Genomic DNA, 17,004 nt, shown 5'->3' on the forward strand with positions numbered 1-17,004 from the left:
TGGAGATATTAGTAAATGTAATTTTAAAATATTGTATAGTAAAACATCAACATTTGGGAGATCAGTATAACTTAGTGAAAGTAGTGATTTTACAAATGACCAGTGCATGGTATTACAAAGCCATGTAGAAATAAAAATTTCATTCAGAGAGTAAAGTGGAGCAAGTAAGAAAGGTTTATTGATATGGTACATTGCAACTTTCCAGAAACTCCTACTTGTTTAGTTTTGGTGTAGTATCAAAGAATAATAAACACAATTATCAGAAAAGTTACTAAAAATGCTTCCCTTTTACAACTGTTAATCAGTTTGAGGTTAGATTTTCTTTATGTACTTCAAAATTAAATATTGCAATAGAAAAGAGAATCCAGATGTCTTTGTAGTGAACCAGTCATTAGATTTGCAGACCTATAAAACAGTACCATTCTTTTAAGATGTTTTTATTTTTGAAGTTATTTTTCATAAAAAATGTGCTGTTACTTTGAGTTTATTGGTAATTTTTAATGAATTTTAAAATGTTTTAATTCTTAATATGGTGAATATTGATATAATTCACATAAAAACCTCTTTGTATTTAAGAATAGGAAACTCTGAGACTAAAATATTTGACAACCTTGAGCAAAGATAACCTTTGACAGGGTCATCAGTAAGAAATAAGATTTTGTATTTTCACTTTATGAAAATATCCATACTCCCCTCAAATGTCTAAAATTATGAATCTTAAAAAAAAACTAGATAAAGCAGGCATATTTGGAGATTATGCATTAACTTCGTGCCTATAATACCCTGGGAGAATGGTTTCTGGTAGATGTGTGGACAACACTCATTTAATTCATCATTAAGATGGTAATAATTATGGAGTACTTTCTTTGCTCTAGGCACCATGTTAGATGAAGGGAATTCAGTAGTGAGAAAGAAAGATGTGTCCCTATGTTCATGGACTTTTCATTCTAGTGGGGAAAATAAAAATACCAGATTAGGATTAGAACTGAGCAGAAATTTAGGATACTGAGAACAGGAGTAACAGTTATATAGGAAGGAATCCGGAAGGCCTAAGGAAGAGACATTTAAGCTGTGACTTGATGGTAAGAGGCCAGGCATGAAAAGAGCATTCTAGGCAAGAGTACTCACAAACACACATAACCACAAAGAGAATTCTACGGTACAGACTGAATGCAAAGATCTTTTTAAAAATATTAACTGTTTATGGGGCGCCTGGGTGGCTCAGTGGGTTAAAGCCTCTGCCTTCGACTCAGGTCATGATCCCGGGGTCCTGGGATCGAGCCCCACATCGGGCTCTCTGGGCAGCGGGGAGCCTGCTTCCCCTTCTCTCTCTCTCTGCCTGCCTCTCTGCCTACTTGTGATCTCTGTCTGTCAAATAAATAAATAAAATCTTTAAAAAAAAATATTAACTGTTTATAATTTAATTCTCACAATAATCCTATACTATACATGTAGGGTAGTTCTAATTAATAAAGATATCCAGTTAGAGAGCTTGACAATAGTTTTTATCATGTTAAAATATCCTGTGTTAATTGTTCATAGTATTATACATTTAATTCTATATCTAGAACATAATGAAGTATTATAAAACTTATTGAAGCAGATTATATTACAAAAGAATAAAGTTGCTAAATCATAAAATGTACATATAATGCATTTGCCTTCATAGTTTTATTTATTTTTAAAGATTTTATTTATTTATTTGACAGAGATCACAAGTAGGCAGAGGCAGGCAGAGAGGGAGAGAGGAGGAAGCAGGCTCCCCTATGAGCAAAAAGCCTGATGCAGCGCTTGATCCCAGGACCCTTCCTCTGAGGCTTTAACCCACTGAGCCACCCAGGCGCCCCTTAACTTCATAGTTTTAAAAATGACCAGGAAATTTTTTTTTTTTTTTTAATTTTGTTTTTGGGTGATGAAGAGTTGCCTTTAAGTAAGATATCTTATGTAATAATATTTACCTTAAGTACAATGCTAATAGCAAGCTTCTAGGAACTTTTGGATGAATTTCATAAACAGAAATGTACTTACTTGTACTGATTTCTCATTTCTGCCATTACAAAATACTTGATTTGTATGGGACTAATGTCAAGGACAAATAGAATTCAGAGTAAACAAGTATAAAGAGTGTTTGTGAACCAGATCTCCTCTACATTTCCTTAGTACATCCCTCCCAGGAACCTTCCATGTTCATGCTTTTAGTCTCTTTTTTTGCTCTGCTTTGAGTAGCAGCTAACACCTTTTTTGCTTATCCCTGGAGTCACAGGTGAGTCCTGAGTCTGCCTCCCTTCCCTGGGCAGAGGAACCTGGGGAACTTGATTCCAGAGAGGCCCAGCTCATGGCCACCTGAGAAATAGAAAGAAAAACTACTTTCTATTCTTGTTGTTTGTGTTCTGTGAATCAGTGTGATGTTTTACAACTATTCGGGTGCTGAGAAATAGTGTAAGTGGCATTTGATGTTTTGTGCTATAATAGATCTACTCTCACTGACGTGAAAATTATAAAACCTGTCAGCAAAAAAAAAAAAAAAAAATCAGATTATTAACATAGATTCCTTTTTTTCTATAATATAACATATTCTGTATTAACAACTTGGGCAGCTGTGCTTCAAATCCCTAAGGTGTCTTTGAATTTAGTTATTGTAATTCAGGTAACTTTCAGGTTTCTTATGGAGTGGGGTGTCTTGTTGTTTTTGTTCCTCCAGAAGGCATGGCATTTTTAATCAGTTCTCCAGGGAAAGCTTGACTGAATGTTCCAAACTTTGTTGGTTCAATGTTGCTAAATAAAATCTTCCAGTAATTAATTTTGGGGAGAAAGGTAACTTTCCTTCTGGATCTACTAGTTGTCTTTCTCTTTGGGAGTTTACATTGAAGGAGTACAAATAATTTAATTTAGCAGAACTCTGAAAGATTACTCTTATTTTAGCTTTCCAGGAGATTGTGGGCATGGCAGCACCGTATATGCCTATAAGGGGTATTGATATGATTAATAATAATACATATAATACATAGTTCAAAAGAAAGATTAGGCTTCTTAAACCATTTGTTTTCACTTTTCAAAGGGGCCTATGATAAATGCTTTTCTAAATATGAATATCCTTTTGTGAAGTGATTTTATTTAGGGTTTGACAATTTGCATTATCATATCATGATTTTGGGGCTGTTCAGTTGTAATTTTGTTTTAAAGAACAAAGGGCAAGTAACAGATATGTGATTAAACAAAGTGAGAATTTGAGTTTTCTTTTGTTCGTCTTTATGGCAAATTGATTTGGTCTCTGCTCTTGGGGCAAATCATGAAAACCAGAGCTCTAACTTCCTCCATTCCAAAATTTGTCAAAAAAAGCTTTTTGCTTTGTTTTCCTTCCATTTAATTACTTAAATAATATTTAATATTATAAAAGATCAAAACATTACAGAAGTGAAATGTTCAGAACAAAATATGAAAGACCACCCCCCCCAAACTTTTGTGGGCATCCTTTCAGCTTCTTCATTTACATGTATAAATACATAAGTATTCTATTACCTATATAAATGTGTATGAATTTTAAAAATATATAAAATGACTTTTTTTTTCAAAAATTTTTTTAAAAAACAATCTGCAAGTTGCTTTTTTCACTTAGGGGTCTCTTTTTAACTGTTGCATAGTTTATGTGTACTATATTTAATTTGACCAAACCTTATATCTGTTTCTATATACATGTAAGACTTTTTTTTAAAGATACGAATGGGTCTAGTACCTTTTCTGCCCTGATAGTCCTATTATTCACAATTATAGTCTGAACTGCCTGAAGTCCATAGATTTATTTACTTGACTCCTGGCTTTTTGTGACTCTGTCACTGACCCATGTTTAAATGTTTTTCTCTTACCAACAGTGTTCATTATTGGCATCTTAAAAAATTGTGGCCCACATTTGTCTCATTTTTTTCTATGCCAGGTTTATAAGGAGTCTTACTCTACTTTGATGCTGGCTTGTGGGGCAGATGGTGCAAATCCAGTGATTCAGATTATAAATCCAAGTGGTAATTTAATGGTATTTAAAGTGAATTTAATCAGGGTTCACAAGCATATGCTACAGTATCAAGTTGAAATCCTATTTATTCTTTTGGTAAGGAAACTGCTGTGAAACCCATTTAAAAAGTTTGTTACGTCTTACTTAGATTTTAAAAAATATGTATGGCTTAAAAATTATGGCAATGATAAGGTATTTAAGAAATAGTTGCAGAAACAGAAAGAAGAAAAACTGCTAGTAACAGTAGGGTTTTTTTCATTAAAGAACCTAAGTGTGTTCTCTAATGAACATTTACTACAGAGGAAGGAGAAACAAAGAAGTGGCTAATTGGCAGGAGAGTGAGGATCAAACAATAGTAATTAGCAGGAAATAAAAGGGACAAAACTTTGTTACCCGGGTAATCGTTAGGACCTAATTAGAAATAAAGATCTCCGTGTGGGGTGGGGGGCATTGCCTGGCTGGCTTAGTAGGTGGAGCATGCACTCCTGATCTTGGGGATGTGAGTTCGAGCCCCATGTTGGGTATAGAGATTACTCAGGTAGGTAGGTAGGTAGGTAGGTAGGTAGGTAGGTGTGTGTGTGTGTGTGTGTGTGTGTGTGTGTGTGTGTGTGTGTGTGTGTGTGTAGTTTAACAGAAGTTTATTTCTCATTCCCATAAAGTCTCATTCCCATAGGACTGTGGACTCTACAGCTGCGCTCTCCATGTAGGGGGCTCAGCATTCCAAACTACTTTGAGTTTCTGGCCCCTTTTTCTGTGTGGGCTTCCATGACTGAGGCAGGAAAAGTACTAGAGTCTTGCAACAACAAATAAAGCCTTAAGCCCAGAAAATTAAGTCTTTAAAAAAATTTTTTGAGGATAGCCTCAGAGCAAACTAGTTTTTTTCTTTGAATCCTGATGACTCTGTAAGTAAAAAAAAGTTATTTTAGAAGTTGACATGGCAAAGAACAGTTAATACTTAATCTGAAAAGGTTTTTTTTTTGACTTAACAAAAAATAAATTTAGCGGTAAAAACACTTACTATCCTTCATTCGTTGAAACAAAAAGAATTGAGAGCTATGGTTTTTGGTTAGAGAACTTAGTATGAGAGCAGACTAGTCTAGAATTGAGAGCTATGGTTTTTGGTTAGAGAATTTAGTATGAGAGCAGACTAGTCTAGAGTCACAGGCCTGTGCTTAGATTAGGCCAAGGGAGCTTTCCAGTGCTTTGGGAAGCTTTGTAGGTATATTTAAAGGACTGATTGAAATAATAGTTTTAGTTGAATGGTATTTGTACATGGCTAATTCTGTTTAAATTGTATTATGTGTGTGTGTGTACATTTTTCAGTGAATAGAAAAAATTTCAAACATACACAAACGTAGAGAGAATATAACAAACTACCATGTCCCTATCACTTGGCTTTAGTATTTTTCAACTATGGCCAATCTTGTTTCATTTGTACCTTCATCTACTTTGTTCCCTCACCCTCAGATTATTTTAAAGCAAATCACAAGCCTAATTTTATTCACAAATACTTTAATATTTATCTCTAAAAGGAACTCTAAAATTTTGATCATAATACCATTACCATATCTCCAAAATTAACGGTAATTCTTAGTATAATCAAACATCCAGTTTTTTAAATTAGCATTTTTGTTTGAATAAGAATCAAAATAGATATATCATAATTGATGTCTGTTAAATCTCCCTTTTCTTGAAATTTAAAAATATTTTAGCTTTTTAATTTGAATTAACTTTAGATCTACAGTGGCAAAAATAGTATAGCTCCCCTACTTGTTAACATCTGGCATAATTATAGTACAATGATCAGAACTAAGAAATTAACATGAGTATAATATTATTAACTACTTAGTATATTCAGTCTCACCAGTTCTTATGCTAATGTTCTTTTTCTGTTCCAGGGTCTAATCCAATGTTCTACACTGCATGTGGTTGTCATGTTGCCATTGTTTCCTCTGATCTGTGACAGTTCTTTAGTCTTTGCTTTCATGACATTAAAACATTTGAAAACTACTGGTAGTTATTTGATGAAGAGTCCCTAGTTGCAGTTTGATGTTTTCTTATGATTGCATTGAGGTTGTACATTAGAGAAATATTATGGAGATGACATACCCTTCTCAGTGCAGCATTATCAGGGCTTCCATGCTGTCAGTATCACTTATTACTGGTGATGTTAACCTCGATCACGTTAAGGTGGTGTCTTAGTGGTTTCTCACTGTAAGGTTATTTTTCCTTTATTTGTTCTTAGATTAAGGTTGTTTTTGTAGTTTTTTTTTGTAGCCTGGATTTTGCTGATTACGTTCCCATAGTGATGTTTAACATGTGATTATGTAACCTGGGTTAGATGTATAGGGTTCTTAGGTACAGGTTGATTTTTGGTATAGGTGATAAGTATCGGGGGGTACTCCTGTCTGGTTGTTTCTCTTGTTAGGTTATCCTTTTTAGTTTTATTAATTTCCAAAGCTGGCCAAAAATAAAAAAATCTATAGTTCACTTTTTTTGGGGGGGGGGGGATTATTTATTTATTTATTTATTTATTTATTTATTAACATACAGTATATTGTTTGTTTCAGGGGTACAGGTCTGTGATCCATCAGTCTTACACAATTCACAGCACTCACCATAGCACATAACCTCCCCAGTGTCCATCACCAGGTCACCCTATCCCTCCCATCCCCCTTCCCTCCAGCAACCCTCAGTTTGTTTCCTGAGATTAAGAGTCTCTTATGGTTTGTCTCCCTCTCTAGTTTCTTCTTGTTTCATTTTTCCCTCCCTTCCCCTATGATCCTGTTTTGTTTCTCAAATTCCTCATATCAGTGAAGTATGATATGATATGAAGACATATGATAATTGTCTTTCTCTGATTGACTTATTTCAGTTAGCATAATACCCTCCAGTTCCATCCACCATTTGTTGTTGCAAATGGCAAAATTTTGGGTTTTTGATGACTGCATAGTATTCCATTGTATACATGTGTGTATATGTGTGTATCATATATATATATCATATATATGTCACATGTATATATATATGACATTTTCTTTATCCATTCATCTGTTGATGGACATCTAGGCTCTTTCCATAGTTTGGCTATTGTGAACATTGCTGCTATAAACATTGGGGAGCATGTGCCCCTTCAGATCACTACATTTATATCTTGAGGGTAAATACCCCATAGTGCAGTTGCTGGGTTGTAGGGTAGCTCTATTTTCAACTCTTTGAGGAATGTCCATTCTGTTTTCCAGAGTGGCTGCACCAGCTTGCATTCCCACCAACAGTGTAGGAGGGTTCCCCTTTCTCCATATCCTCGCCAGCATCTGTCATTTCCTGACTTGTAAATTTTAGCCATTCTGACTGGTGTGAGGTGGTATCTCACCATGGTTTTGATTTGTATTTCCCCCATGCGAAGTGATGTTGAGCACTTTTTCATGTGTCTGTTGGCCATTTGGATGTCTTCTGCCCATTTCTTGATTGGATTATTTGTTCTTTGGGTGTTGACTTTGGTAAGTTCTTTATAGATTTTGGATACGAGCCCTTTATCTGATATGTCAGTTGCAAATAACTTCTCCCATTCTGTTGTCTTTGGTTTTGTTGACTGTTTCCTTTGCTGTGCAAAAGCTTTTGATCTTGATGAAGTCCCAGTAGTTCATTTTGTCCTTGCTTCCCTTGGCTTTGATGATGTTTCTAGGAAGAACTTGCTGCAGTTGAGGTCGAAGAGTTTGCTGCCTATGTTCTCCTCAAGGATTTTGATGGATTCCTGTCTCACATTGAGGTCTTCATTTTGAGTTTATTTTTGTGTGTGGTGTAAGAAAGTGGTCTAGTTTCATTCTTCTGCATGTGGCTGTCCAATTTTCCCAATACCATTTGTTGAAGAGACATTTTTTCTGTTGGATATTCTTTCCTGCCTTGTTGAAGATTAGTTGACCATACAGTTGAGGCCCATTTCTGGGTTCTCTATTCTGTTCCATTGATCTATGTGTCTGTTTTTGTGTCAGTACCATACTGTCTTGATGATGACAGCTTTGTAATAGAGCTTGAAGTCCGGAATTGTGATGCCACCAGCTTTGGTTTTCTTTTTCAACATTCCTCTGGCTATTTGGGGTCTTTTTTGGTCCCATGCAAATTTTAGGATTATTTGTTCCATTTCTTTGAAAAAGTTGATGGTATTTTGATAGGATTGCATTAAATGTGTAGATTGCTATAGGTAGCATAGACATTTTTGCAATATTTGTTCTTCCAATCCATGCACATGGAACGTTTTTCCATTTCTTTTTGTCTTCCTCAGTTTTTTTCATGAGTACTTTATAGTTTTCTGAGTACAGATTCTTTGCCTCTTTGGTTAGATTTATTCCTAGATATCTTACGGTTTTGGGTGAAGTTTTAAATGGGATTGATTCCTAATTTCTCTTTCTTCTGTCTCATTGTTGGTGTATAGAAATGTAACTGATTTCTGTGTACTGATTTTATATCCCTACACTCTACTGAGTTCATGTATGAGTTCTAGCAGTTTTGGGGTGGAGTCTTTTGGGTTTTCCACAACTATCATATCATCTGCAAAGAGTGAGTATATTAGCTGTTGTGAGTAAGCTGTTATGAACAGTGGTGTGAAAGCAGCTGAGTTCCTGCTTTTATTTATTTTGGGTATATACCTATGAGTGGAATTGCTGGGTCATATGGTAATTCTCTCACCTTGTGAGGAACTGCCAAATTGTTTTCCACAGTGGCTATACCATTTCATATTCTTATCAGCATTCCCCAAGGGTTCCATTTTCTTCAGATTCTTGCCAACACAACAGGGCTTTGATTTGCATTTCCCTAATGATGTTGAGTATCTTCTAATGTGTTTGTTGACCATATGTATATCCTCATTAGAGAAATGTCTACTTAAGTCTTTGTCCATTTTTAAATAGGGTTGTTGTCTTTTTGTTGAAATGTAGTTCTTTTTATGTAAGTCTGAGTTTTTTCATCAAATAAATAGATTGTGAATATTTTTTCCCATTCTGTAGTTTGTTTTTTCACTTTCTTAATAATGTTTTCTGCTACATAGAAGCTTTTGATGAAGCCCAGTTTATTCTTTTATTGCTCATGTTTTGGGGTCATATTTCAGAATGTGTTGCCAAATTCAGGGTCATGCAGATTTATCTGTTTTCTTCTAGGAGTTTTATGATTTTATCTCTTATATTTAGGTCTGAAATTTCATGGATTTTTGTGTTAAGTTTTGTTTATTATGGGAGGTAGGGATCCGGTTTTCCCAGAAGTATCTCTTGAAGAGACTATTCTTTTCCCCACTGAGTGAACTTGACACCCTAGTGGAAAAACAATTGGTGATATGTGGAGGGTTTATTTCTGGACTCTTAGTTTTATTCTGTTGGTCTGTATGTTTATATTTTGATTATTTAATGTAACTTTGCCAGTTTTTAAGTTGTATGCTGTGAGTGCTCCAAATTTGTTCTGCTTTTTCAAGGATGTTTTGGCTATTCAGAGCCTCTTACCTTTCCATGTGAATTTGAGAATGAATTTTCCCATTTCTACAAATGAATAATTTTTTTAAAATTCACTTTTCGATTCTGTTTTGGACATTTGTCCATGCTAATAAGATTTACTTAATTTACCTGTTAATGGATTATAAAGTGGTATCTGAAATTCTAGTCCAAGATGGCAACATAGAAGACCTTACCTCCAACATTGACACACCAAATCCATAACTATTGTTAGAGCAATTCCTCCTGAAAAAAAGCTGACAGGTGACTGAACAGCTTCTTCACAACAAAAGATAGATATACTATATTTGTTTCTTCTGTTGTTCTCTACGTGATAACATATGGAACCCGAACCATTGCAGACTATAGTGGGGAGGGATATAGTGGGGAGGGACTATAGTACTGAGGGATGCTAAGCAGATATGTTTGCTCTAGACAAAAGAAAAAAAGAACTGTGGTTTAAAATGGCAACTAGAATGTAAAGGAACCAGCTCTAGAGCCCTGCCAAACAACAGGAGAGCTGTTGGTAAGCACTAGGCTTTGTGTTCCTCCTCCATCTTGGAAGTACAGCTGGGAGAAGAGGCTGGGTGCCTTGACAGGCCTGCTGCCTCAGGGAGCCCTAGGCCATCTAGTGCATACCAACACCAGATGCCTTGGGGCACAGTAAAAAAGGCTGCCATTTAAAAAGAGCAACTACAAGAAAAACTGGAGGCATCACAATTCCAGACTTCAAATTTTATTACAAAGTGGGAATAATTAAAATTGTATAATATTGGCATAAAAATAGACCTATAGATCAATGTGACAAAACAGAAAACCCAGAAATAAACATGATTATATAGTCAATTAATCTGTAAGAAAGGAGGAAAGAATATACAGTGGGAAAAGACAGTCTCTTCAACAAATGCTGCTGGGAAAACTGGACAGCCATATGCAAAAAAATGAAAATTAGACCACTTTTTTTTTTTTTGCTATATGCAAAAATAAACTCTAAGGGCCTAAATGTAAGACTTGAAACCATAAATATCCTAGAGGAGAGGACAGGCAGTAATTTCTCTGACATTGGCCATACCAACATCTTCTTAGGTATGTCTCCTGAGGCAAAGGAAATAAAAGCAAAAATAAACTATTGGGACTACAGCTAAATAAGAAGCTTCTGCACAGTGAAGGATACAACCAACCACATGAAAAGACAACGTACTGAATGAAAGAAGATATTTGCAAATGACCTATCAGATAAAGGGCTAGTATCTAAAATATATAAAGGACTTAACAAACTCAACACCTCAAAAAACAAATAATCCAGTTAAAAAATGTGCAGAAGACATGAACAGACATTTTTCCAAAGAAGCCATGCAGGTGGCTGACAGACACATGAAAAGATGCCCAGTATCACTCACCATCAGGGAAATGCAAATCAAAACTACAATGAGATATCACTTCGTACCTATCAGAATGGCTAAAACCAAACCGCAAGAAACAAGTGTTGTCAAGGATGTGGAGAAAAAGGAACTTTCATGCACTGTTGGTAGGAATGCAAGCTGGTGCAGCTACTGTGGAAAACAGTATGGAGTATCCTCAAAAAGTTCAAAATAGATTCTATAATCCAGTAATGCTGTAATAAACTATGGAAGGAGGCCAAGTGTCCACTGATGTACAAATGGATAAAGAAAGTATGGTATGTATATACAGTGGACTATGGCTGAGCCATAAAAAATGGAATCTTGCTATTTACAACAACATGGGTAGAGCTAGAGAAAATAATACTATGTGAAATAAGTCAGAGAAAGACAAATACCATATGATTTTACTCATGGGGGGTGAGGGAGAAGAGAGACACCAAGAAACAGACTAAGAGAACAAACTGATGGTTACCAGAGGGGAGGTGGGTGGGAGAATGGGTGAAATAGGTGATGAGGATTAAGGAGTGCACCTGTCATGATCTAAATAAAACAAAAACCAAAGAACAACTACAGTATAAAGGATCTGAACAAGAAGGGAAAATCTGCCAAACAAGAAGGGAGCTGTTGAAATCCTTTCTGGGAATTACCAGAAAGGGGCTGGTAAGAGCCTTGCTTTACATTTCCCCTTCACCTTGATAGCATGGACAGGAGAAGGATATGGGTGCGCTAGCTGACCTATCACCCCAGTGAGCCCCGGGACCCTAGGCCACACCAGCCCCAGCCATCCCACCAAGGCAGCCTCAGAGCAACATAAACCAGGACTCTCATGGTCAGCACTTACTGCAGTTCCAGCCATCATCAAAGGTGACACAGGTACCAACCACCCTGGAACACTCTAGACCCACACCACTCTGGCTCCAGATGGCTTTGCTAGGGCCCTCTTACCTCAGAGTGCTCTGGAACCTCCTATCTTAAGTGTACTGAGCACCCTGGGACTCTCAGCACCTCCCCCACCAGGGCACCTTCTGCATTGAGTGCCCGAGGACACCCCACTTTTCTTTCACTTTGGCTGTCCTGCCAGGGTGCCCTCTGCACAGAGAGATTTGGGACCCTCAGCCCATGCCAACCATAGCTCCAGGCAGCCAACCCGGCACACATAGCTTCCACTGGGGATGACCATATAAAAGACCATTCCTTCAAGTTTAGGAGAATTCTAATTCATAGAAAGAAACACCAGATGTCAAAGTGAGACAGAGGAATATACTCCAAATGAAATGGAGATAAGCAATATGTGTGATAGAATTTAAAGTAATGATCATGAAGGTGCTCACTGGACTGGAGAGAACTCAGAAAATACAAAACAGAACCAGTCAGAGTTGAAGAATACAATAACTGAAACAAGAAATACACTAGAGGGAATCAACAGTAGATTAGTGGATGCAGGGGAACTGATCAGTGATCTAGAAGACAAGGTCATGGAAAGCACCCAAGCTGAACAGCAAAAAGAGTTTAAAAAACGAGAGGCTAAAAGATGTCTTGAACAATATCAAATGCACATTCACATTATAGAGGTCCCAGAAGGTGAAGAGAGAGCAGAAGGAAATAGGCGTCTTGGTCAAGGAATCACACAGAGTTCTAAACAAGATGAACCCAAGGAGGTCCACATCACTCGACACATAGTAACTGAAATCTCAAACATTAGAGATAAATAGAAAATTTTAAAGCAGCAACAGAGGGAAACAGCAGCAACTTTGAATGTATCTTATTACTCCCTTTTGGCCTGTAAAGAGCTGAAAGAATATTCTTGGTTGTAGGGTGTTTTTGTTTTTTTTTTCCTATTTGGCAAAGAGTGATAGAGTTTTCCAAAGAAAAGTTAAACTAAACCAAGCTTATAAGAAGTTAGTTAAAGAGACTTCTTTAAGTGGAAAAGAAAAGGCCCTAACTGGAAGTAGGGAAATATGAATAAAAAGATGTATAATATGCCAACATTTATATGAACTGTGGAAGTGGGAGTTAAAAAGTTCCTTTAGAATGTTTTCAAACTAAGTGGCCACCATTTTAATATAACTTGGAATGTTACATATAAATCTCATGTTAATCACAAACTGAAAACTTACAGTAGGTACACAAAAAAATAAAGAGAAGCCAAGCATAACATCACAGAGTCACTAATTGCAAGGGAAAAGAGTAAGAAAGGAAGAAATGAGCAGAGAACTACAAAAGCAACTGGAAAACAGTTTAACAAAACGACAAAAACATACCTGTCAGTCATTACTTCAAATGTAAATGGTTTATATGCTCCAAAGATATTGGATTACTGAATGGATAAAAAAAAACAAAGACCCATCTATATGCTATCTACAAGAGACTCATTTTAGAGCTGAAGACACATATAGACTGAAAGTGAAAGAATGGGAAAAGATACTCCATTTAAAAGGGAGGAAAAAAAAACCGGGGAAGCAATACTCACATCAGACAAAACAGACTTTAAAATAAAGACAGTAATGAGACAAAGAAGGGCACCACATAATGATAGAGGGATCATCCAATATCCAAATAGCTATACACCCAACAGAAAGGGAGAAATTGGGAGTAATACAGTAATAGTTAGGGACTTTAACATCCCACTTACATCAATGGGTAGATCATTTAGGCAGAAAATTAATAAGGCAACAGCAGCTTTACATTTTTTTAAGACCAGATGGACTTACATATATAACACTCCATCTGAAACAACAGAATATACATTCTCTTCAAGTGCACTTGGCAATTCTCCAGGATAGATCACATGTTAGGCCACAAAACAAGTGTCAGTAAATTTAAGATTGAAATCCTATCATCCATCTTTTGTGACCACAAGGGAATGAAACCAGAAACCAGTCACAAGGAAAAGGTGGAGAAAACCCATGGAGGCTAAACAACGTGCTACTGAACAAGCAGTGAGTCAACAAAGAAATCAAGTGGAAATGAACAAAACATGGAGACAAATGAAAATGAAACACGACAGCCCAAAATCTTTGTGATGCAGTGAAAGCCATTTCAGGAGAAACTTACAGTGGTACAGGCCTACCTCAAGAAATGAGATAAATCTCCAACAACCTAAGCTTACACCTGCAGGAGCTAGCTAGAAAAAGAACACACAAAGCCCAAATCTAGTAGAAGTTAGGAAATAATAAAGATCAGAACAGAAATAAATGAAATGGAGATGAAAACAACAATGGAAAAGATCAATGAAACCAAAAGCTGGCTCTTTAAAGAGATGAAGTATCTGAATAAACCTTAGTGTATTTGTCCTTCCTCCTACTGAAAACTACCATGAGATCGCTTCCATTTTTGCTTTGACAAGTAATACCAAGCTTCTTGTGCTACTCATTCACATGTTTGAAAGTCTCTTTAGGGCCATAGTTCTCAACCTGGGTCAGTTTTGCCTGCCAGGGAACATTTGGCAATGTTTGCAGACATTTTTGATTATCAAGATTGTCAGGAGGTATGCTCCTGGCATCTAATGGATACAGACAAGAGATACTGCTAAAACATCCTACCGTGTAAGAACAGACTCCCATCCACTCCACCACAAAGTATTATCCAAATTATCCAATTTGTTAATAGTGCGAAGGTTGAGAAACCCTGCTGTGGGGCATATACTTTGAGGTGGGATTGCTAAAGCTTGGGGTATGTGCAACTCTTTTCCAGTTATTTTATGAAACAGATTTCTGTAAAACAAATATTTTCAATACAGGTAAAGGTTTGGAATGTCTTGAATTAAAGTTTCTTTGGTGGTAATGGCAACCCAGCAGTTATAAGCAATTTAATTAAACCAGATGGAGTTAGTGGCATTACATAGAGTTAACTGATATATTTACTTACATAGAGGGTGCATATAATCTTTTAACTTCATGAACTAAAACACATGGTTGCCTCCTGTCTGATGAAAGAAAGATTGACTGCACAGGAGAGTCTGCTTCAAAAAAGTATCCCTTGTATAAGACAATAGTAGTTGGAATATTAGGCTGAAGATGATGATTAAATAAGAAAAAAGTGACAGCATGAAAAATGTAGAATTTTTTCCTGACAGAAATTATTATTAAATATAGAAGGGTTAAAGGTTTGAAAACGTTCTCTCCAGTGTGATTTAAATTAATGCTTTAATTGTAAGCAAGGGAATTAATCATGAATTTTGCAACCCACTTTTAAGTCTTTAAGACCCCTCCACCCCCATAAAAACCCAAGGAAAGCTACAGCCCCAGAACTATCGGCAATGCTTGTGTGCATACAATTTAGCACATGACTGTTGGGTGGTTTATGCATGTTCTTTGAGTCTGTTCATGGGTCACACCCAGCCCACAGATTTCTAGGTTAAAAACTTTGCTAAAAAGGTATATTTGAAATTGTCAGTGAGTAGTAAAGACACAACTATATTGTTTGTATCTTCAGTGATGGAGAAAAGTAGGTGACTTTGGAATTAGAATTTTTCAAGTCCTCTAACATTAAATGGATGAGTACTTAATTATATATATATAAACATACATATATATACGTGTGTATATATATACATATATATATATAATTATATATATATAAAAACCTTTTTTTTTTTGGTCTTTTTATTAGGTGTATGCAGCAGTGCTATGGCAACAAACTAATGAAAACAGACAAAACTCAACAGAAAAAGTATGTTTTGGAGCTGCCCTCCCAGAAGAAAGACTTAATGACTTTCGTGATGAACAAATCGGACAGTTGCAGGAGCTGATGCAAGAAGCGACTAAACCCAATAGACGATTCAGTACGACTGAATCCAGGAAGCCAAAATGTTAGACTATACAACAGAGCTTAACAAGTATTTTAAGTTGCACTACTGGTTAATTACCCCAATGATACAGATGTAGTGGAAAGAAGGGCCATCTGTACCCCAGTGTTCATAGCAGCAGTGGCCAAAGTCATCAAACTGTGGAAAGAACCAAGATGCCCTTCAACGGACGAACAGATAAGGAAGATGGGGTCCATGTACACTATGGAGTATTATGCCTCCGTCAGAAAGGCTGAAGACCCACCTTTTGTAGCACCATGGAGGGGACTGGAAGAGACGATGCTGAGTGAAGTAAGTCAAGCAGAGAGAGTCAATCATCATATGGTTTCACTTACTTGTGGAGCATAAGGAATAACGTGGAGAGTATTGGGAGATGGAGAGAAGTGAGTTGGGAAAAATCAGAGGGGGAGACAAACCATGAGAGACTGGACTCTGAGAAACAAACTGAGGGTTTTGGAAAGGAAGGGAATGGGGGGTTGGTTGAGCCTTGTGGGGGTATTAAGGAGGGCAGGTATTGCATGGAACACTGGGTGTGGTGCATAAACAATGAATCTTGGAACACTGAAAAAAAATAAAGAAAAAATAACTATTTTAAGTTCAGAAGCCCTTATTTTAATTCCCGTTTTTTTTTACACTTTATTTCTTAAGCTTTTAGGCTTTAAGAATGCCTGGTATTAATGAAATATTTTATTTGGGGATGTTATTAATGCTGTCTGTAATATATAGATCAATATGAGTAATAGACAAGACTTCATATTATTGAAGTAACACTACTTGCTGGATAGGATTTGATTTTTGGACTAAACAAGAAAGTGACTCTTTCTTGGAAAAGTTGTGGAATTTTGCCAGAAGTTGTTTTTTTTTTTTAAGATTCTATTTATTTATTTGACAGAGAGAGATCACAAGAAGAGAGGCAGGCAGAGAGAGAGAGAGAGATAGAGAGGGAAGCAGGCTCCCCGCTGAGCAGAGAGCCCGATGCGGGACTCGATTCCAGGACCCCGAGATCACGACCCGAGCCGAAGGCAGCGGCCCAAACCACTGAACCACCCAGGCACCCCCAGAAGTTTTTTTATATATAAATTTAATGCTGTTCTTGTTCAAGCATTATTAGCCTCATGGTTTTAGCTTCAACAGGTAAGTATATTGTGATAATAACAGATGTGGAATTCTAACAAGGTTGTTATTTACATGCATTGTCAACCTGAAAGTTTCATCATTTCTACTTTAATAATGTATGATTATTTTTGTAAACAGCCCTTCTCCCTGATTGTTCAGATACAATGAAAGATTAAAAAGAAGCTTTAAGATTCG

At 36.5% G+C, this 17,004-nt stretch overlaps 1 protein-coding gene across 1 annotated transcript in view; it reads left to right on the forward strand.

Moving 5' to 3' along the window:
• Positions 1-15,798, forward strand: part of LOC111147387 (succinate dehydrogenase complex assembly factor 3) — a 61,156-nt gene extending 45,358 nt beyond the window's left edge. The window contains exon 2 of the mRNA XM_022503390.1: positions 15,498-15,798. Coding sequence (XP_022359098.1) covers positions 15,498-15,701 — 204 coding nt within the window. The 3' untranslated portion in view covers positions 15,702-15,798. The remainder of the gene's footprint in view (positions 1-15,497) is intronic.
• The last annotated feature ends 1,206 nt before the right edge of the window (positions 15,799-17,004 follow it).

Source organism: Enhydra lutris, unplaced genomic scaffold (genome assembly GCF_002288905.1).
Source record: "Enhydra lutris kenyoni isolate GAN:26980312 unplaced genomic scaffold, ASM228890v2 scaffoldscaffold16, whole genome shotgun sequence".
In the NCBI taxonomy this organism is placed as follows: domain Eukaryota; kingdom Metazoa; phylum Chordata; class Mammalia; order Carnivora; family Mustelidae; genus Enhydra; species Enhydra lutris.